Source organism: Rhinatrema bivittatum, chromosome 1 (assembly GCF_901001135.1).
Source record: "Rhinatrema bivittatum chromosome 1, aRhiBiv1.1, whole genome shotgun sequence".
In the NCBI taxonomy this organism is placed as follows: domain Eukaryota; kingdom Metazoa; phylum Chordata; class Amphibia; order Gymnophiona; family Rhinatrematidae; genus Rhinatrema; species Rhinatrema bivittatum.
Window position 1 is genome coordinate 362,630,168 of NC_042615.1, and position 23,388 is coordinate 362,653,555.

Consider the following 23,388-nt stretch of genomic DNA (forward strand, 5'->3'; position numbering starts at 1 on the left):
TGTTACTCTCGGCCATCCACGGGTCACCCTCGTGAACTGCCGTCCTTACCTCGGATACCAGGCTGGTCATGCTGCTCCTTCAGCATGGCGAAAACACTGCTAGCTCAGCTCCTGAAACCGTGCAGCAGGGCGCCGCAGGCTAACACGCACCGCACCTCTTCTTAGGTGCACATGCAACTGATCTCCCCACATTTAAAGGGACCATGGCGAGAACCCTCTGTGTCCCCTACTGATGATGTCAGTGCCATGGCCCTATAAAATGGTAGCATCCCAGACACTACTTGCCTCAGCAACAAGTCCATCTACTGTCTAGTAGTGCCTCACCTGGAGTACTGTGTTCAGTTCTGGAGACCGTATCTCAAAGGAGACAGAGACAGGATGAAGGCGGTCCAGAGAAGGGCGACCAAAATGGTGGGTGGTCTCCATTGAATGACTTATGAGGAGAGATTGAAGAATCTGAACATGTATATCCTGAAAGAGAGGAGGAACAGGGGTGATATGATACAGACCTTCAGATACTTTCAAGGTTGTAATGATCCATGGTCGTCAACAAACCTTTTCCATTGGAAACAATTTAGTAGAACTAGAGGTCATGATTTGAAACTCCAGGGAGGAAGACTTAGAACCAATGTCAGGAAATATTTCTTCACTGAGAGGGCGGTGGATGCCTGGAATGCCCTTCTGGAGGAAGTGGGGAAGACTAAAACTGTGAAGGATTTCAAAGGGGTATGGGATAAACACTGTGGATCCCTAAAGGCTAGAAGATGGGAATAAATAAAAAAAAACTTAACAGGCACAGAGCGGCAGTTGCTACCTTTAACAGAAATGTGGGGGTGGCCTGCATGGAGGGGCAGTTGCTGCCTTGGGAAGCTTGCTGGGCAGACTGGATGGACCATTTTGGTCTTTTTCTGCTGTCATTACTATGTTACTATGTTCCAGTCTTTTTTCCAGCTTGTTTCCAGTCTTCGCTTTAGCTTATTTCAGCCTTTGTTGCCTGCTTGTTCCAGCTGTTGTCTATCCCTCTTCCTTTTCCTTCGGATGGCTACCTGGTTTGACCCCTGCCTGGACTTTGGATACACCTGACTGCTGCCTGCCTCTGACCTCAGCCTGGACCATGGATACGCCTGACCGCTGTCTACCTATTACCCTAGCTGACAATGGATATTCTCTTCTGTCTTCAGCAGAGACCCCACCTAAGTCCTGCAGGCCCCGGTACCCAAAGACTCATCCTGAGGGGAACGTGGTCTGGTATAGGTAAAAGTCCTGACCGGTCTCTGCTTCACCTGGGTTCACCTGTCGACGGTGAGAACCTGCAGGGCTCCTCCCTGCAGGTAGAGTCAATCTTGCCTTGGCCCAAGGGTCCACAGACACAACAACTATATTAACAATTTTTACAATAATTGCATATTTTTGCAATATTTTTTAAGAAATAACATTTATGTTTTAAAAAATTAAAAATATTTAAAACCTTCAAAAAAGAAGTAAGTGATAAAGAGGCCAGTTCACTAGAGATTTTTTCAATAAGCACAGAATGGGAAAAGGTCTTATTTGAATAATGCTCTAAGATTGTTTTCCAATCTGTTTTCACTGGTTTATTCTGAACAGTACTATGCAATGGAGTGGAGGAGTAGCCTTTGGTTAGAGCAGCCGGCTACAAATCAGGGTTCATGTCCTATTGCCACTTCTTGTGATCTTGGGAAATCACTCTACCCTCAATTGCCTCAGGTACAAACTTACGGCCTGATTCATCAAGGTACTTTCCCATAGACACAGAATGGGAGAAAAGCATTAGTGAATCAGGCAGTTAGCTTGTGAGCCCTCTGGGGACAGCGAAATATCCATAGTACTTGAGTGTAATCCACTTTAAAGTGCCAAAAAGTATAATATATATATATATATATATATATATAAATATCCATTTCCTTCTCAGGGTTATAAAAACTAATGTGCTATATAATTTAATTTTTATTTTATGTTTGCATGCATTTAAATTATCATCAAGAAACAGCTCTTGAGATGCATATGTATTGAAGCAAAAACAAAAATATAATTCAAGATTGAAAAAGAAAATAGAAAAAATATATTTATACCGAGGGGCAGATTTTAAAACCTACGTGCGCGGCCTACATTTGTGCGTGCTACCTGGCGCGCACAAATGTACACCCAATTTTATAACATGTGTGTGCAGCCGTGCACATGTTATAAAATCAGGGGTCGGTGCGCGCAAGGGGGTGCACACTAGTGCAACTTGCGCGCACCGAGCCCTCGGGGAGACCAGCTGGCTTTCCCTGTTCCCTCTGAGGCTGCACCGAATTGGAACAGCCTCGAAGAGAACTTTCATTCCCCCCCCCCCCCCACCTTCCCCTCCCTTCCCCTACCTGTCCCGCCCTCCAGCCCTAAAGAACCCCCCCCTCCCCCATACTTTTGTTGTAGAAGTTATGCCGGCCAACTGCTGACGCACGATCCCCCGGCCCAGCAGCCCTGCAGAGGCCTCTGGCCACGCCCCCACCCCACCCCGGGCCACCCCGCCCATTTTTTCAAGCCCCGGGGCGTTACACGCGCCGCCGGGCCTTTTGAAAATAGGCCCTATGTGCGTAACCCCCCTACGCGTGTAAATCTTTTAAAATCTGCCCCCGAGAGCACACATCCTCAATCTGAAAGATCCAAGTTGGAGCTATTGTTCTTATTACAGAAAATGAAAAGGGGAAATAGAAGATTCTGAAGGATAACCTAAATTCAATAAAGAGAATCATGTCTAGGCTTAGCAACAAGTATGAAGAGGGAATGAAGAAGATAACTTCCTGTACAATTTTGTCCCTCAAAAACAAAGACAATAACAGTTCCAGTGGTGAGCGAAAGGCAGCCCTGTGGGGTTAGAAGCAGCTCCTCACTATTTTATGGCTGCATTTGTGTTTGCGGTTGTTCTTCTTGGTTGGAAGTTATTATGGTTGGGTTTGTTTAGTGGGTGGGGTTACACATCAGAAATGGATGGAGGGACAACATGATGCAGATATGATTTGCTCAACTTTTGTTGGGTGAATATGGCTAGTGCTGTAGCGAAATTTCTCTCTCAAAAGCAAATAAAGTATGGTGAAAGCCCAAATCACAAATAATCAAAAAAGGTAGAAGCAAAAATCCCCGTTGATCTTATCTTAATATTCAATCTGTCTTTAACTTCTTACAGATGCATCACAGGATATTTCAAATTTGCTATGGGTTACACAGCCCTCGACACGGACAGTTTTTCGTACAACAACTGTCAGAAAGATCCAAAGATCACGGCTTCTAGAAATTCAGCTGATAGAAATAAATCGGTTCAAAAAATTGGTCATTGCAAAAGTGATGCATCGGGGAGATAGGTTCATCTGGTTTACATAGCTTTCTAGAGTCTAGAGACACTTATGAGGCCTCAGTAATCAATGAACCATCTTGGGTCATCAACCCAGATGGACAATAGCAGATTCCCAATGACCATCTGGTTCCCTGATAAAAATAAACACGCCAACTGCACGCATCAATCTCTTCTCTACCACACACTGAGTCAGAGATATGGCATTGGCAAATGATGACTTAAAGACCTGCTTTTATCTTATTCACTATTCTTCACACTCTGATCCAAATCTGAATAGCAAATAGTTTTTTTGTTGGCCTGCCCAGATAACTATTTGCCTGAACTTCCTTTATGACTTCAAATGGGTGAATCAATCTTTAGGATGAAAGGTAATACTGGCACACTAAACAGTTTGTTACTATTATTATTTTCATTCAACATTCCCAAAGAATAATTCTGCGTTGATTACAAATATATACTATAAGCCCCCTGCCTCATCTAGAGTGTTCTTAAAGAAATTCTCATGCATTTGCTTATGATATATAATGTTTATTTCTCTCCACAGGCTGGGTCATACTTCTGCACAAATGGCTCATCTCAAGCCATGGGTAACCGTCATCATCATCATCGCTGTTTTGGCTATAGTCCTCGTGATAGCAGCAATCATTGTTATACTTGTTTTAGTGGTCTTTGGTAAGAATCATTTCAACCTACATTTCTTTCTATAGATAATGGGCTTTGTTCTTTGTTCTCCTCCCCTGCCCCTTTTTGTTTAGGGCAGGGGTGGCCCACTCCAGACCTCAAGAGCCATAAGCAGGCCTGGTTTTATTTATTTATTTATTTAGTTTTTTTATACCGTCATTCGGTAGAGCCATCATAACGGTTAATATTCATGAATATGCATGAGTTATATTTGTATACAATGGAAGCACTGCATGCAAATCTATCTCATGCATATTCATTGTGGATATCCTGAAAACCAGGCCTATTTGTGGTTCTTGAGCACCAGAATTGGCCACCCCTGGTTTATGGGTACAGCTTTCTCAGCATCAGAATGACAATCAGCAGGATATTGCAGCTGCCACCTTCCCAGAAGCCTCCCCACCACCTCCGTACCACCCTTACCCCTTCTGTTGGGGGTCTCTGAGGTAGAAAGGGGGCAGGATCAATCCTCAGTGCTCTTGCCCTACCGGCCATACAGCATGAAACAAAATTGATTGTTTTCTTATTCTCATTGTGGTATTGAGTTATTCTGATAGCCTACTACCCTCCAAGAAAAGAGGGCATAGTCCACATTTTGTGACATCACTGACATTCTGGAGGGGACTTAGTAGGCAGAGGAAAGCAAAGCAAGGATATAGATTTTCCATGTCATCAAAAGAGAGCCTAACAAGCGGTGAAAGAGAGAGTGTTTCCGTTATTAGTAGTTCACAGGGTATTTGTTATGAGAGAAACTGACTATGTGACAACTTTAGTCACTGAAAGTGGAAGAAACTGTCATTTGCCAGCATTTATGAGGAAACTGTTTTTTGAGGAGAAAGTGAGCCAACATATTTCATGCCTATGTTAACAAGAGTTGCAACATTTTACAAACTGCCAAGATGGACATATGTGAGAAGAAAAACAACATGCTTAGATTACGATTTGCACATTCAGATTTTATGAAAGTGCCCTCTAACATCTGCTGGGGTATATTAAGGTGGAATAACTCTGACTCTTTCTTTTCTCTTTCTGTTCTTATAGTCAATAAGGGGACAACTATAATATTCAACTACTACAATGGTGCCTTCAAAATCAGCAACATGACCTACAAAGAAAACTACAACAAGCCAAACAGCATTGACTTTAGAAAGCTGGCCTACCAGATTGAGTCACTGGTAAGGAAGGTTTTTTCCGTATTATATTCTTGATTGGCTTCTATGTGTAAAATGAAACTAATAGGCGTTTATATGGAAAGCAGGCTTGTATTTAGAAGATAAGCTAAGGCATATGGATGGATAGCCTGTTTCTGATACATTTCACAAGACAATTTGCAGCTCAAAATGTGATATCCTAATAAACATAAGGAAGTTAGAATGTATAGATATGATTCCTCGGCAATCTGATGTCTCTCTGTTTATACATTCACACATAAGATTGTAGAGGAAATATGTTGTCAGTTAAGTGCCTCTCTTTTGTTTTTTCAAGAACATTTTGATTGTGGACCTCCTAACCTGATTCCCACCTACCTCCTACCATACATTTTTACTATCCTCGCTGGCCCAAGCCCTCCAAGAGATTCTCAGCACAGGTCATCCTCCACTTCCCCCTTCCCAGTAACTGAATAAGAATAGTGACAACGTTGTCCTGCCGCCAACCCCCCCTCCCCGTAGCTGACTGGTCCCTTATTATCAGTTCCGGGATCGCAGTATGCTGAGAGCCCAGGTGCTTCCAGCATTGCTTTGGCAGCAGCACTGGAAGCGTAAGCTGTCTGCGTATCTGCCCAGTCCAGCCACTGCTAAGAGATCAGATTGGGTGGGTGGGAGGGTTACGGTTGCATGGAAAGGTGTGGGGGGGGTAGGCCTTATGTTTTATTCTATTTACTGGGACGGGAGGAATCCAGTGCCAAGAATCTCTTTATTTTTTTTTCCTTCAGAGAGGTGTTTAAGGGTGGGGTTTGGCCAGCAGGGATGTTAAGAATTTCTGGTGGGGGGGGGGGAATGGAATCAGGTCAGGAGGTCCATAACCAAGCTTTAAAAACAAACAAACAAACAAACAGGAATAATAAAGTTAATAAAGAAATTTGAAATATATAGAAATAGTTATCTAACACTATGGGTGTTGCCTATAGTGCAAACTAGTGTCATTATTAATTAATTAATTCTAAAGGGAAACAAACGAGAGCTATTTAAGTAATAGATTACAGATATTCTAGTGTTTGTCTTATTTGAAAATTATAGCAAGTTGTTGAAAATGCTGGAGTAATGGTTATTACATCTCATGAGGTTAAACGAACTGAACATTATTTCTGCTTGAATACAATAATCTCACTTCTTTTGCCAGCTTGAATTTTCTTTTAAATCAAATCAAATTCTTTTTGTCAGAGAAGTGTCTATTTCTTTCATATTTAACTGATATAAATCCTACCTGAAGATGCCATCTGGGATTCCTGTAAACAATAATTGGAAACTCTGAAGCCTTAGTCATCAACCATACACGAGACAGCGGAAGTAAAGGAAAGTTCTAGGCCAGGTGGTTTACATCTGCCAAGCAGCTCCAGTGAGGCTGTTTGGCTTGGCCAGCCTGCCTGCGTTTATGCAGGGAAAGAGGTGTGGCCATTTTGTTAGAGCTTTTGGAGTGGAAAGAGTGTGTTTGGAGTGGCTTTCCATTTCAGGCCTCACAGCCTGATACCAGAGATGACAAGGCACAAAGGCAGATTCCCGGCCCAGCACCAACCCAATCTGGCAGGCTTTGTCTTGGTGGAGGAGCAATCTGTGAGGATTTTCTTCTTTTTCTGTGTGGTGGAGATACTCTGTCTCTGTCTTCAGGAGAACTTTACTCCCTGCCTGGATGAGGATAGGGAAAAGAGATCTGGAGGTTCCTGCCCTAAGGAAGTGGAGGGACAGCAGTTCTTGCCCCAGGACAGGATTTGTTTTGGTGGGGGGGGGAGGGATTTTTAGAAGATTTTGCGCCTGTTTTTGATTGGGAGGAATTTGTGCCAACATTCCTGCCAGGAAGTGAGGTAAAGAAGGACATTTTTTTTCTGGGATTTTTTGGGACTCTCTACCAGAGAGGTGCCTGGGAACAACAAAGGAGGACAGGAGAACCTACATAGCAATCACTAAGGGCTTATCTTCCACTCCCTGAAAGGAAAGGTTTTTTCCCTGGTGGTTGCCATATAACGGACACTTATTCAGAAGAGCAGGCCTAAAACCTAAAAGGAGACTTGGAATTTTGTGAAAATCAATTGTAGACCATCTGCTGATTGTTTTTGGAGATATTTGGTTACTTTAAATTTTGTATTGAGACAGCCCACCACTGTTTATTGAGTGCAGAAGATGATCCTAAATCCAGGTCATCCACCAGTGAGAGAGGGAGATCGAGAGACTGTTTCCCAGCCACCCCCTCCCCTCCCCCATACACACAGGCTTAGGGTCTTGGAAGTTTATCCTCTCCCTCCTGAAGAAAAGGACCCAAGTACCCCAGGGCTTGTGGACAGAGAGAGAGGGAGTTTGTGGACCTGGACATAGTTTACCCTTGCATTCCAGGCACCTACTCAAAAGAGGGGTCTAAAAACAAATTTATTGGCCGAAAGCTAGGATTTAACAACAGTTAAACATGTCGAAATCTTGGACAAGACATCGTTCACTGATAGATAGATGGGAAAATAAAACTGAATCTCAGCAGAAACGTAATATCCAATACCGAGGTCTGCTAAAATCTGACATAAAGGGAAGATATAAATATTGAATAAAGTGGCCAAAAGCACTGAGCCTTGAAGCACACTGGTTGGTAAGGGAAAAGAAAAGGAACTAACTCCATTTGGATGAGATCTTCTGTGGTTTATTCTGTAGAAACAAATAAAACCATTTAAGGATGGAAGATGTGTCGTCCATTGAGCAGAAGCGCCTGATTAGAATTTCATGGTTTAGGATATGGAACGCAATGAATATGTCAAAAAGGACCTAAAAAATTAGAGTGCCAGATTCTACACCACAGCAGAAAACACTGAGACTAAGCAGTAACAAAAATTCAATGTTATGACCAGCTCGAAAACCAAATTGGTAATCATCCATAGGCCAATGCAATAAAGTGTGTTCAGTCCAACGCTCAGCTTTACCTGCCCTTGAATGGGCATCTTCTGCACACAAGACTGACTGCCAATGCAGCAAGGAATTTTGTGCACAGAAAATGTGCGTTAGAAAATGTGCGGACAGCTTAGTGACTTTGCAAGGAAATTTCCATGCAGATGTGGGCTTTAAGCATAATCATTCATTCCCACTGCAGAGAGGTGTGCTGGCTTAACTTGGATTTTCTTATCACTGGAAACTTAGGGGTAGATTTTAAAAGAAGCGTGTGCATGTGCTTCCCAGCAAGCGCACATGGACGCGCTGATTTTATAATATGTGTGCACCGGTGCACACATGTTATTTATTTATTTATTTATTTATTAAATTTTAGAGTTTTCAAAACACAATTAAAACAGAAATTGGAAACATTGTTATGACAGGTAGACCAAAACTTTCCTTTGGCCAATAGCGTAAATATAACCTGCCCAACCCAACCAACCTACCCTCCCCCCCCCCCCCCCCCCCAGTTCAAGCGGAAGCTGTTTATGTCATGATGTCTGGTTCCATATCATAGTGGTCGGGATGCGTGAATGTACTTGGTCTCCACTAGTCTCTTGAAGGAGTCTCTGGTGGCAGGGGGTAGCTGCTGCCAATATTGCTGCCAAAGCATCTTACAGTAATTTTGTGCCTGTTCCGATTTGCCAGCTGCCGTCATAAATTCAAATTGAAGTAACATAGTCAATCGGTTCTTCCAATGTGCAACTTGCGCTTATCAGCCGAAATCCTCCCGGCCATTATGGTCTGTATACCGGTCAGCAACGCCTTGCCCAGGAACTGTTGTTGTTGTTCCGGCGTGGAAGCCAACTTCTCGTGGAATAGTCGAAGAAGACATACCTTTGGGTCCTTGGGAATACATCGGGTAATTATCTGCCCCAGTTCTTGTAGTATTGCCATCCAGAATTCCTGTATGACTTCACATTCCCATATGATAGGGAAGAAAGTTCCCTTTTCTACCTGACATTTTAAACATACATCAGAATCACATAGTTTTGCACATACAGTGCAAAATTTTGTATCCTACTTCTCTCATGGTAATATTTTCCGAAACTTGATGACAACCTTTCAGAGCCCTGATAACCTCCTCATCAGTTAAAAGTATATTTGCCTGTTTAACCCATTTTTCTCGGACAGCTATTATAACCATCGAGTCTGGTAGATTATTTAATACTTTCAAAAAGGATGCACAAGAGTTAGCCTCCGACCCATCAGCAGGAAGAAGTCAAGTAATTTCTCTACCTTCTGCATTTCCAATTTTCCCACCACTGCCGACTGTACATAGTGTCGGGCCTGTAAGTATCCATAGAAGTCCTTGGCCCCTATATCATATTGTTCCATAATCCCTTAAAAGCTTTTAATCGTGTTGGTACCCGGCTCTAGAAACTGCTGAATAGTGTCTAGCCCATGCGCTGCCCAATATTTAAATATAGGAGAGGATAATCCACTTGGGAAATGTGGGTTGCCAACGAATGTCAGCAGAGGAGTAAGAGTACTTGTCATCCCCAACTTTGTCAAGCATAAATATCTCCACGCCTCTCTCCCCGAGGTTATGAGTAGGCTGGTAGCAAATGACCTTGGCAGCTGTGATTTTGGAATTTGGATCAAATTACTGGGACAATACGGCCTGAGCCATTCCCTAAGGTAACGAGACGGAGAACATACACTAGTATTGTTTACCCAGTCGTATATATGCCTTAAAATAAAAGTTAAATTATATTCTCTCCAGTTAGGGCATGCCCAACCACCCTGTGTCCTAGGTTTCATTAGGGTAGCAAGTGGCAATCTGGCTCTGTGGGAGCCCCATAGATACTTCCGCACTCCCCTATTTATGCACACATGTTATAAAATCGGCGGGCCGTGCACACATGCATGCCAGATTTTGTAATCCACGCTGCGGGCGGCGTGTGCAAGGAGGGGTAGACTTCCGCAATTTTCAAGCGGCGACACATCCCGGCCTTCCCCAGTTCCCTCCCAGTCTGCTCCCTTGCAGGGAGGCCGGCACTTGTGAGTTTATTGGCCTTTACGCGTGTAGCCGGGCCTTTTGGAAAATTGGCTCGGCGCACACAAGGCCCGGCCATGCACGCGGCCAATTTAAAATCTACCCATTAACTCCTTGTCAGAGATGGAGTTAGCTTTTCAGTGCTGCTGTCTCAGCTAGTCTGTGGCTGAAAATAATCATTTTTAACCCACCCAGCTTATGTGTTCTCTCCAGTCTCCTTTCCCTTCCTTGATTGCACCTTGGCTCGCCAGGGAATTCCCCTGTTGGGCACCAGGAACACTGCAGCCAGCGGCACTCATTTCCCTCTCTGCATTGCTTGGTGCCAGGTGGAGAGCAGCGAGTTCCCTCATTCGCAGCGGGATGGGGAGAGCAGGACAAAGAGACAAAAAAAAAAAGCCACATCCCCGCACAGCCACTCCTTCCCCCTAGCTGAGACCAGCATTCAAGGTCCAAGAGCCAGAATGAGGCGCAAAAACGTACCCAAAGGGGTCACTTTCACTCAACAATCTCAGCAGCCCTTTGTTTTGCACTGACTGACAGCTCTGCACACCCCTTCCTCCCCCCTTAGTCAAAATGTGCATTAGCATTAGCAAAGCATTAGCTAGCTGCGTCGGGAGTTAAAACTGTGCACTGAAATCCAACGCACAGTTTCTAAATGCACAGATTATTGCATTGGCCTGCTAGAAGGTTGTTGTTATGAACAAAGTGTTGCAGTTGCTTGAAGATGAATTTCTCCATACATTTAGATAGGAACAGTAGAGACGAAATAGGATGGTAGTTGTCAAGGATAGTGGCATCCATATTGAGCTTTTTAAAATAGGACAGACTTAGGCTTCCTTAATTGAGGCAAGGTAGTGCCCTTCTACCAACAAGGTGTTCATGGCATGAGATGAACTTAACAGGTTAAGAACATACATAAGAACATAAGAACGTGCCATACTGGGTCAGACCAAGGGTCCATCAAGCCCAGCATCCTGTTTCCAACAGTGGCCAATCCAGGCCATAAGAAACTGGCAAATACCCAAAAACTAAGTCTATTCCATGTTACTGTTGCTAGTAATAGCAGTGGCTATTTTCTAAGTCAACTTAATTAATAGCAGGTAATGGACTTCTCCTCCAAGAACTTATCCAATCCTTTTTTAAACACAGCTATACCAACTGCACTAACCACATCCTCTCGCAACAAATTCCAGAGTTTAATTGTGCGTTGAGTGAAAAAGAACTTTCTCTGATTAGTTTTAAATCTGCCACATGCTAACTTCATGGAGTGCCCCCTAGTCTTTCTATTATCTGAAAGAGTAAATAACCAATTCACATTTACCCGTTCTAGACCTCTCATGATTTTAAACACCTCTATCATATCCTCCCTCAGCCGTCTCTTCTCCAAGCTGAAACGTCCTAACCTCTTTAGTCTTTCCTCATAGGGGAGCTGTTCCATTCCCCTTAACATTTTGGTTGCCCTTCTCTGTACCTTCTCCATCGCAATTATATCTTTTTTGAGATGCAGCGACCAGAATTGTACACAGTATTCAAGGTGCGATCTCACCGTGGAGCGATACAGAGGCATTATGACATTTTCTGTTTTATTCACCATTCCCTTTCTAATAAGTTACTGTAAATTAATGAATTAATTAATTTACGGATGTCAGCAAGCATCACACCTTCATCACAATATTGGAGCATGAACTCAAGGGACAGTAGTTGTGTTTTAATGAGCCAATGATTTGCGAGATTTCAGAAGGAGTGAAAGGAACAAACACCTCCCAAGTGGAGGGATAGTCAGGTATGCCAGTGTCAACAGTGTCAGGCCTTGCAATTAACTGAGCAGTAATCCTATTAATCTGAGTATGAAAGGAATTTGCAAATTCATCTGAGGTGAAAAGGTAAGCTGGCAAGGCTCACACATGCAGAAATAACTGAGGAAAGAGAATGTACTATGTGGAATAACTCACGGGGCAGGCAGGTTATCAAGCAGTCCTCATGCACACCAGCCACCCAGCTATCTGCATTCGTAAGGATTGAACTGAGTCAAAATTAGCTACAACTCAGGATTTGTAGCTAATTTTCCACAGGCGCCTCAGGACATTAATGCATGTCCCAAGGCATCCACAGCCTAGCCTTAAAGGGGCCACATGGCCTTCCCCTCTGCAAGATGGAAAAACCCCTGGGGGTCTGCTTAGACCTCCTGTTCCTCTGCTGCTGCCTTAGCAGGTCATCTGTACTTGAGGAAAGACAGAAGCCCTGCTCCCACAACCCCAACTCCACCCCTTCACAGAAAAATGTGGCCCCCAAAGTAAGGAGCCAGGACCCCTTCCCCACCCTAGCCCACTCGTTGTAGAGAACACAAGGCCCTGGTGATCCAGTGGACCGCCCAAACTCCCACCCCTTCCAGATCTCCCCTCCCAGCTTATAGAAAAGCCTCCCTGGTGGTCTAGTGGCCCCAGATCCCCCTCCAGACTCCCCTTACTTGATGAAAAGGTCATCAGTGGTGCAGCGGGAGCCCAGAATGCCCCAAATATCCCAGGCCCGGGTGGTGGTCATTTTTCAAAATGGCACTGCCCAGCCTTTGCTCTATCACTAGGGGCAAATTCACAGTTAAAAACTTACAATCAAATGCTAACCTTAAACTAGAACACAATGAGGATAACTTTCAAAACTGCTTGCAAGTGCCCATATGCACGTGTTCATGGGTGCACACAAATTTACTACTGTATTTTATAACTTGTGCGCTCAAGATATGTGCAGGTTAATACGAGCACATATGCATGCAAACATACATAAGTAAAAATCATAAGTTGTGCAAGTTCAGACTTATCTGGAAAAGTAGTTGCACTTATTCAGATAAGTTCCTGTTTATGCCTGTCAGTAGCGGCACTTAGCTGGATAAGTTTGAAAAGCACCACTTATCTATCTAAGTAGCACTTTACGGACTTAACTGGGTTTGTAAGTTAGCTGGATAAAGCCAAAATAAGTGCTATTTATCCAGATAATTTCAAATTTGTCTATCCAATAGTAGCAAAGGCGCTACTTAGGTGGATAAGTCAGAATTTAGCCAGATAAGTGTGCGCAAATGATATTTCTGCATATTTGGACTTTGGATTTAAAGAGATACATGAATAGATTTTACTTGTGTTATTTAGATGCATTTACCTGCCCCACTCCCACCCCCCCTTAAGTCGGCTTTTACATGCATAAGTTGGGGGATTTTACAATGTGCGCAGGAATGAAATAACCAGTTTTACCAATTAGTCTACCATGACAGAACCCATGAAATCTGACCACCACTTTCATAAGTCCATCCAGAATTATAGGAATTTAAAGAGGTGCTAGTTGAAAGTGCAAGTAAACAGGACATTCTGGCCCAATTTTCACTGCAATAAATCCTGCTTTGCTTTAACTTTTATTTTTCTTCCAAATGCACATCACTGGTGTGTTTATGTTTGAAAGTATCTGTGCTGGAAGATGAAATAGCGCACGAAAAAAATTTCACGATGTGAACCGATTCCGGTTTCGATTCACATTTCTACTTTCAACTTCACAGCAAATCCAGGGAGACATTTCTCTCAGCCTTCCAGAAAGCCTCTGACAACTCATATTACAGTCTATACACACTATTCTTCAACCTGTACTAGGCCACGCTGTCCACATTCCCTTCTTAAACACAACAGGTCTCAAAGTACTCGCTGTCTTTCTCAGATGGCTTCAAGCTATTGACTTCCTCTTGTTGCAGGAGGAAAACAGGAGGCTTTCAACCCTGTTTCCAAGATCCAGTCGGGCACATGTTTCTCTTTTCTGGTCCCAACTGGTCCTGTCACAGTTCCTTTTTCCTCATGTACTTTTTAGTCTTAGATCCAAATTCCAATCACTTCACACAAGCTCCCTGAGACATTATTGTCGTATCTCTGCCAACTCTGACCTCTATTCCCTTGAAACCACCGGAGAGGGTGATAGCTGTTGCCTTCTCTTTGCTTGGTGTCTCTGGGGAAGCCCCTGCCCTTGCTCTAAGCAGGATGATATTCCCTTTCCAAATCCCAGCCCTAGGGGCTGAACCAGTCTGCCTGACAAGAAATTCAGGACCACCCCTTGACCAGCCGATAACCTTTTGTCAGCTGGAACCTTCCCTTCTCTTTTGTCCTCTCTAGTATTTCCCATAGGGAGAAATCACATTATCCAGAATGCACTCTCTGCACATTATATACTCTGCACTCCTTTCTGTAGAAGGCGGGGCCACGTATATTTTTAAATAAATAAATGGTAATAGCAGGATTCAGGAAGCAGAACTGGCACAGCAGAGCTCATTATGGTGATACCAGTAGGAACAGAAGTCACTTCCAGTTTTTATCCCATGCCTTACCAGCAGTCTATCTCTCTTCTCCCAGCTCCTATAACTTTATTATATAGATAAGTTACAGTGCTTATTGGCCCTTTCTCAGATGCGTAGGGATTTTCATTGTAAACCAACTTGCTTTATGAAAGACTTCTACACTTGCTCTTTAATAGTGTTGGGGTCCAAAATGAGGCAGCGTTCAGAGTCCATCAAATGCTTTGAAGTGAAAGTGCAATATGTATTTACAAGGCTGACTGTGCAGTGTGTTTTACCTTTGAGGTAACTGTTCTTTTCATTCTGTTAACAGCTTGCAACAACGTACCAGAATTCAGAATTTGGAAAGCAATATATTAGATCTCAAGTTATCAATTTAAGGTATGTCAGAAATCAACCTGCACACAGAGTACAAGTCTCCAGCATTTTATTGGAGTCTGCTGTCTTCCCAGAAACTGTATAGAGGAGAAATGCGATGGTGACTCTGCCTTAATATACTGAATAACAGAAAGCTGAATATTCCCATGGAGAGAATATTCAAATCCTGCTGTCTTCAAGCCACTGTCTGCCTATGTCAGCAGGCTTAGTGATCATGAGAGGGAAGGTGCAGGTGATTTCCTGTGTTTGTGGCCATCAAGCTTTGAATAATCTGTATATCTCTTTGCTGTAAAACTGGCACACCTGTGAGGGAAAGGCATATCTGGCCCACTATAAAGTGCAATAGTGCCAAAATGTTCTTATTACTTTTCACATGGGCCATATAGAAAAACAACAGTCCACCATCATGCACATTTTGTCATCAGCTTCCTCAAAGGAAAAAGATGACCGCCACCCCCCACCAACTAAAAGCGTTTTGCTTCTGCTGACTGTTGAAGCTTTGCACAATCTTTCGAATAGTCATTGACCTGTTTTTTGAAGCATTCAGTTCGTGAGATTAGCTGCCAAACTCCAATTGAGATGCTATGAAAAGAAAAGAAGCCTATGCAACAAATCTGGGGGAATTTATAATCTTCCTCTGAAGGAGCTAGTCTCACATAAGAACATGCCATACTGGGTCAGACCAATGGTCCATCAAGCCCAGCATCCTGTTTCCAACAGTGGCCAATCCAGGCCATAAGAACCTGGCAAGTACCCAAAAACTAAGTCTATTCCATGTTACTGTTGCTAGTAATAGCAGTGGCTATTCCCTAAGTAAACTTGATTAATAGCCATTAATGGACTTCTCCTCCAAGAACTTATCCAATCCTTTTTTAAACACAGCTATACTAATTGCACTAACCACATCCTCTAGCAACAAATTCCAGAGTTTAATTGTGCGTTGAGTAAAAAAGAACTTTCTCCGATTAGTTTTTAAATGTGCCCCATGCTAACTTCATGGAGTGCCCCCTAGTCTTTCTATTATCCGAAAGAGTAAATAACCGATTCACATCTACCCATCTCATACCAGTTTGCCTGTGCACCAGTATTGATTCTTATTGCTGTGTCTGGAAGTCTATTCCACAGATTCACCATTCCCTCGTTATCCCACTCTCTAAATTTAAGTACATGCCTTCAGGGCCAACAAAATGTTAAACAGATCAAATAAATAAATAACATTATACGATATAATACACACATGGTTAGTTAGAGTTTTGTCTTACGATACAGACAGATTAGAGGATACATCTTTTGATCTTTCAGATTTCACTTCTTTGAAGAGCAGATAAACTTTGGTTGATGCTGTTAATTCTGCAATGCATTGACTTTGGGAAACAACTTTAAAAAAAAAAAACCCATACCGGGTTGTTAGGGGTCTAACATGCACTATAATCACGTATAAAATCGCACAATATATGCAATATTTTGCATCTCCCCAGATACCCTCCCCTATTACAATGACTTTCTATGCATGCGGTTTGCATACATGAATAATGCAAATGCATGCAAAGGTCATTAATAGTCAATTTTATGTAAATATTTTATTGCGGCCGACCGAGAAGGTGGTCAGCAATGATAAAATATCTACACCTATTTGAAATGTGTTAGATGTGCAGCGGGAGGCCTGGGACCATAACAAGGTCCAGAGGCTCCCGCCGCACATTTAAAGTGACAGAATTTTTTTTTTTAAAAAGTCGCAGCCAAACAGGGAGGTTGAGCAGGTGTTAAAAAAAAAAGAACCATGGGGAGGTGGTCCCAGTCCCCCTTCCCCCTCTCCCTCCCCCTCCCCAAAGCACACAATAACATGTGGTGCTGGTACTAATACCCCCCCCCCCCACAAAGTACCTTATTCAAATTCCCCCCACACACATCCCCGAAGTTAGGGACCACCATCACATTAAAGGGCCGCTCACCGCATTCTTTTGTGCTGCAGTGTTTGGCACAAAAATAATGCCATATAGTCATGATGTTTTTTTCAGGGGAGGCCCCACTACTGTGACGATAACCCCCTCCCTGAGATGGTTGGACCTCTCCTATGAGAAAACATCATGGCTTGATGCATCTAGGAGTAAGTTTTAACCTGAGAGTAAAGTGACTTGCCTAAGGTCACAAGGAGCAGCAGTGGGATTTGAACGCTCTTCTCCCTGGGGCACAGTCCACTGTTCTAACCACTTGTCTACTCCCCCACAAGCTGGATACCTTGTCCTGCATATTTACTGGGATGAGTCTCCTGCTGAGTATACTTGTGCAAAGTTATTTATTTATTTATTTATTTATTTATTTAGAGTCTCTTCTATACCGATAGCCGTTTGCACATCGTATCGGTTTACTGGGTAATGCTGCCTGGATAACTTTAAACCTAAGCGGATATATTCTGAACACAGGCAACTAAAAAACACAACCCTTGCAGGCCAGCAGGTCTGATTTCCTAGCTCCATCTCACAAAATATTTTAAAATATATCTGGGTACAGCACCCAATCCCACTCCCATCAACTCCCTAAAATATAAAATAAAGACATGGAACATTGTGGCCTGAGGTCTGCCCTGCCCTCACCCCTGATATAATATTTAAATAATCATCATCAGCTCCTATCCTACCTCCTCTACCCACCTGCAACCTTTACCCTCAGCCTTGCAACCAACCCTAACCCTTCCAAACCTCTAAACCTGAGCCGGGAGCTAGTATGGTCATACTAAGCTTCTGGCCACTTCCAGGGTGGATCCTAGGCCTCTATAGCCCATGTCCTTTAATTTTTTATTTTAGAAAGTTGAGGGGGACATCAGGCACTAAGCCTAGGCAAACTTTAAAATATTTTGTGAGTGAGGGGGCTGGAAGAACAGGTCTTTTGGCCTACAAGGGCTTGGTTTGTTTTTTTTTAAGTTATCCAGCTATATTCTGAATATAGCCAGGTAGAGTTAAATTTATCCGTGTATGAATACTGGTGAGGCATGACAAGACTTATCCAGATAACTTTGAATATAGGCGTTATCTTGGTAAGTTATCCAGTTATACTTTCCCTGCCCTAAAATGCCCCTGGAACATCCTCAATTAATCCAGGTAAATGTTATCCATGTAATGCCTTACTAGAATTAAATTTAGCCGATTAAAGGGGCAGATATTATACAACAAGCATCAATGTTTGCCAGGGTAACTCAAAAGTTACCCAGACAAACCCCTTTGATTACTGGCCTCAGAATGAATAAATACGATATAGATACATAAAATAATCAGTGAAACAGTGTTGGATTACATCACCCGATCTTGCCTTGTTCCTGCCTTCTCTCCAAAGGCCTTCCAGCCTTATTAGCAGATAGCAAAATGACATGTCCACTCCACTGTATTAAATTATCTTAATGCATTTCTGCTGTTCTACGTTGCAGCCCGGGCAGTGTTGTAGCACGTTTTTTGCTGGTGTTAAACACTGGTGTGAATGAGTCGGCAAACATTCAGGAGACATTCCAACAGAAAATACAGGCTAATAGCACAATGCCCTTTGACATAGATCCTAAATCACTTCACATCACAGGTAAGAAACCTTTTTCCATTCAAGCTTTTATATACTGTATATAAGAGAGAGAGAGAGGGGACGAGGTGGTGTAGGGAGAGGCGGGGAACAGAGGGCAGAGAGGAAGTCAAGTTTATTGTTGTTCTCAGCCACAGCCCAGACAGCAACAGGACAGCTCTAGCAGGTTGATAATACTTGGTTTGCCATCACGTCTTGCCTGAATAGGCAACTCGCTGCCCCCAGCTTCAAGCCATTTAGGGTTCGATTTGCAAAATAGGAAGGACGGGAGCCGGGGGGGGGGGGGGAACAGCAAAAAGGAAAGGAGAAAGCTTTTCCCACCCGAAAGGGCAATCTTTAAAAGGAATGAAAAGAACTGCAAGAGGGAAGTGCAATGGAGAAAGAACTTAAAAGTAACACAGTAAAAGCAATTTTGCTTTTTGTTAAATATTTTTCTGCTCTCTCTTTGTCCCTCCCAAAAAGACCATCGTCTGCCTTGAAGCACGGGCTCTCCGATTTATAGCAGTGACGTAACATTTCGGGCATTTTTCACTATTTCATCTTCCAGCACACACACACTGACAGACAGACAGACAGACACAGTGGTGCTGTGCATCTGGAAGAAACCAGAAAAAAAGGTTAGAGGAAAGTAGGGTTTGTATTGCAGGGCAAATTAGGCCGGAATGTCCTGTTTGCTTCTCTTTAAGTACTTGCGACTCTGAATGGGCTTTTCACATGTTGTGGTCAGATCGTCTGGGTTCTGCCATGGGGCCCCCTACATGAAGACAAAATCAGTTACGTGACCCTATGGGCAGGCTGGGGAAGTCTGATACACTCCCCCGTATGATACATAACACTCCAGTTTAGCTTATCGCCCCACCTCCCATACCCCCCCCCCCCGCCCAACATCCCTCCCTCCCCAGCCACCCCCGGCAGTCGGAGCAACAATCATAACTGTGGGAGTCCCACTGCATGATAAGGTCCATGATCCTTAAGTATTTAGTATATGACTTCCTCAGCTGCCCTGGAAGATTATTCCAAATTGCTGGTGCAGCACAAGAAAGTACCCTCACCTATGTTTGAGCCAATCTACCTCTGCTTGATAAAGGACAGCTTTTAAAAGGCCCACGTGCGTAAATCCCAGGGTATATGTGTGTGGCCAGGCCAATTTTCAAAGGGGACCAGCCATGCAATTAAAACCCCGGTATGCGCATAAGTGCAGGGCCTCTTCAAAGGGGTTGGCCGGGACAGTGCCATCGATCGCTGTCCCAAAGACTTGCACACCGGTAGCCCGAGCTGAAGTAAGTTATGAAACAAAAACAAAGGAAAGATAAGGTAGGGTTTAGGGGATGGGGAGGAGAGGAGAAGAGAGGGGAAGAGGGAGGGAGTATGGGTAGGGAAGGCCGGAATGCGTTGCCACTTGGAAATTGCAAAAGTCCCCCTCCCCCCCTTGTACACACTGCCCACACATACGCACACGGATTATTGCGGCCTATGGATTTTATAACTTACACGCTTATGTTATAAAATCAGCACGTCCACGTGTGCGCGCGCCCATTATAATATTTACCCTTATGTGAGCTGAGACAGCAATGTCCTCTTAGTACATAGTAACATAAAAATGACAGCAGAAAAAGACCAAATGGTCCATCCACTCTGCCCAGCAATCTGTCTATGGTAGTAACTGCCGCTCCATGCAGGTTACCCTCAAGCCTTCTGTTAAGACAGTAATAATAACAATCAAAATCAAACAACTGGCAAACCCATAACAAATAAAGATAGCAAATTAAAAATATGGATAAAAATAACAAATTAAAAATAATAAAAATAAAAATAATCTCGTAGGTATATAATAAGACAATTCTGCTTTAATGCACAAAATTCCTCGGAGTATAATAATTTATGAATGGAAACCAAAATGCAAAATTTAGCCTACCATTTCACTGGCAACCAATGCAATTGCCGCAGCCCAGACAATGCATGATCAAACTTGGATAAACCAAATAAAACTCGGGCTGCAGCATTCTGTACTAGCTGCAGTACCCTTATCAAGTTTTCTGGAAGACCTATTAGTAAGGTTGCACAACAGTCGGTGTGCCCCAGTACCAGTGACTGAAGAATTATCTGAAATAGCCCTGTGGGAAGAAATGACTTCACAGATCTCAACAGTTTCAATTTATAACAAGCAATACATCCTAACTGACAAATACAGAGTTTCAAAGAGAGGGTCAAATCCAAAATGACTCCAAGACTATGCACTCCTGTGAGAAGTTGGAGCTGTTTTCCCTAAATCACAAGACCAGTTTTAGTTTGACTAAAAGGTTGCTTATCTAGCCATAGAACTTTTGTGTTTTCAATGTTCAGTACTAGATCATTTTTAGTCATCCAATTCTTGATAAATGTTACACAGTTGGTAAAAGATTTTACTGGAAGCACTCCTGGGCTCTCATTTGGCAGACATATTTGCATAAGAACATGTCATACTGGGTCAGACCAAGGGTCCATCAAGCCCAGCATCCTGTTTCCAACAGTGGCCAATCCAGGCTACAAGTATCTGGCAAGTACCCAAACACATGCTACTGATGCCAGTAATAACAGTGGCTATTCTCTAAGACAACTTGATTAATAGCAGTTAATGGACTTCTCCAAGAACTTATCCAAACCTTTTTTAAACCCAGCTACACTAACTGCACTAACCACATCCTCTGGCAACAAATTCCAGAGCTTAATTGTGCATTGAATGAAAAATAATTTTCTTTGATTAGTTTTAAATGTGCTACTTGCTAACATCATCCACATTTATATAAAAATGTATATCCAGTTCCTCTAGTGCAAACGCCAGGGGAACTAGATATACTTTAAACAATGCAGAAGATAGCAACGAGCCCTGGGGAACTCCATAGCTCACTGGTCGCCAATTGGAGTAACTGGGACCCATTTGGACCCTATTCTCTCTCATATCTAAAAAAAGAATGAAACCAGATTAATACTCTTCCAGAAATACCAGTATTCTCCAAACAATACAGAAGAATATTGTGTCTGACTGTGTCCAATGCTGATGCTACATCAAATTGTATTAAAATCCCTGTTTTCTCCCTTTCCAAGCTACTTATCAATGTGTCCATTAATGACAATAGCAGCATTTCAATATTATTTCCTTTTAAGAAACTGTATTGATTTTCATGAAGAAAATTAACAGATCTAATATGCTCCACTAAATGATTAAGAAAATATCTCTCCTAATCTTTGGGTCGGCAAATTGGAAACTGGTTGATAATTTGTAATATCAGTTGTCGATTTGCTACTGTCCTTCAATATAGGTGTCACCATTGCTCTCTTTGGCCTAGATTCACTAAACTGCAATGTTTTATTGAAGAAGGGGGTCATACTATAGCAGGGAGGTATTGCCGCAATAGTGGGGCCTCTCCCCCAAAAAAACATTGCTGTGCTTTGGTGCGTTCTTTTGTCTCACAGTCAAACACCGCAGGACAAAAGAACGTGGCAAGTGACCCTTTAATGCGATGGTGGCCTCAACCTCATGGGACCATCATTGCCTTAAAGGGCTGCTAGCCCAAAAATGTAAAAATAGCGGCAAAACGGGGAAGTTGAGACAGGGGTCAGGGATGACCCCTGGTTCAACCTGGGGCCGCCACTTAAGGAATCCCATACTCTCCCCAAGGGGTAAAAATTTAAAAATGCACCTGCGCAGCTACAGCCCCGCCCCCCCCCCAATGAAAAATAATATTCCGACACTCTCCCCTCCCCCCAAGTCAAACATCATCCCCGCACCTCCCAAGTCAAACAACAAAATGTGATATTTCAAGGGGTTTTTAAAAATTAATTTGCAAAACTTTCTTCAAACATGGTTTTACTTTTTCATTATGTGGTATTGTGTGTAGATTGAGAAGGGAAAATTTGCAAATTATCCTTTTTAGAATAAGACTGTAATGTAACAAAATGTGGAAAAAGCGAAGGTATCTGAATACTTTCTGAATGCACTGTAAACTAAAAAAGTGTACTAAAATGTGAGTTAACATGAAAAATCTGCATTAATGCAGAGAAGTGCTTTAAAACAGGAATAAGGAGAGAACTACTGTTTAGCCCTTCCCTTGTCTGTCCTCCCTGCTAGGGGTGAGGAATCAGAAGGCTGATACAGGCTAAACCTTCCAGGTACTTATCCCTTGGTTTTACTATAATTAGAATTTTCTCTTACTTACCAGAACCGGACAGACAGGAAGAGATACACGTAAAGCCAATTTGTACAATTTGGAAAAATGTATTCAATAGCCAGCAAATATCTTAGTGCATACAAAACCAATCTCACTTAGTGTTCAAAGTTTATTACCAGATCTACCTTCCTGTGGAGAGAATGCCAGGACTCCTACGAGTTGCAAGAAATCCCTGTGCACTTCTCTTCAAAGTACATCTTACCAATAGCCTCCTTTTATCTCTTTGTGTATGTGACAGCCAGCACACAGTTGCTGGTCAATCCTTTGTTACATCCTCCAATGTCCAGCCTGCACCTGTTCACTCCAATTCTTTTATTAACCATGACCTAGATTCATCATTTTGCTATAAATTTCATGAGAATAGTGCCCGAGATAAAAAAAAAGGGGCATGGTTAAGGTAATTTACCAGATACCGCAACATGTGCTATTTTAGTGCAATGCAAGTTAAATTTATCACACTCATGATATTTTCACATTGCAAGTTGAGAAGTGCCCAGACAGGCTTTTATCACATTTAGGGGGAGGGGGGGAGAGAGACAGACAGACAGACTCTTTATAAGGCTCTCATATAAGCAAAAGATAGCACTGTAAGAGGGGCAACTAGTAACTTGGGGTGAGTTTTTGGTGGTGGTCTAGGTTTTGGGAGGCAGTTTTATATGCACAGTCAGAGGTACAAACAACACAGTAGACATCAGTGAAGACTTTATGTGATTTGGAGTGATGAAAAGTACACACAGATGAGATTTGTACGTGTACTCTCG

The 23,388-nt window shown here is 42.8% G+C and overlaps 1 protein-coding gene across 1 annotated transcript in view; it reads left to right on the forward strand.

The window, feature by feature from the left end:
* The window catches only part of LOC115096050, a 55,353-nt gene extending 33,446 nt beyond the window's left edge, over positions 1 to 21,907 (forward strand). Inside the window, exons 5-9 of the mRNA XM_029610572.1 lie at positions 3,897 to 4,024; positions 5,075 to 5,208; positions 14,791 to 14,858; positions 18,277 to 18,422; positions 21,873 to 21,907. Coding sequence (XP_029466432.1) covers positions 3,897 to 4,024; positions 5,075 to 5,208; positions 14,791 to 14,858; positions 18,277 to 18,422; positions 21,873 to 21,907 — 511 coding nt within the window. The remainder of the gene's footprint in view (positions 1 to 3,896; positions 4,025 to 5,074; positions 5,209 to 14,790; positions 14,859 to 18,276; positions 18,423 to 21,872) is intronic.
* Positions 21,908 to 23,388: the final 1,481 nt, after the last annotated feature.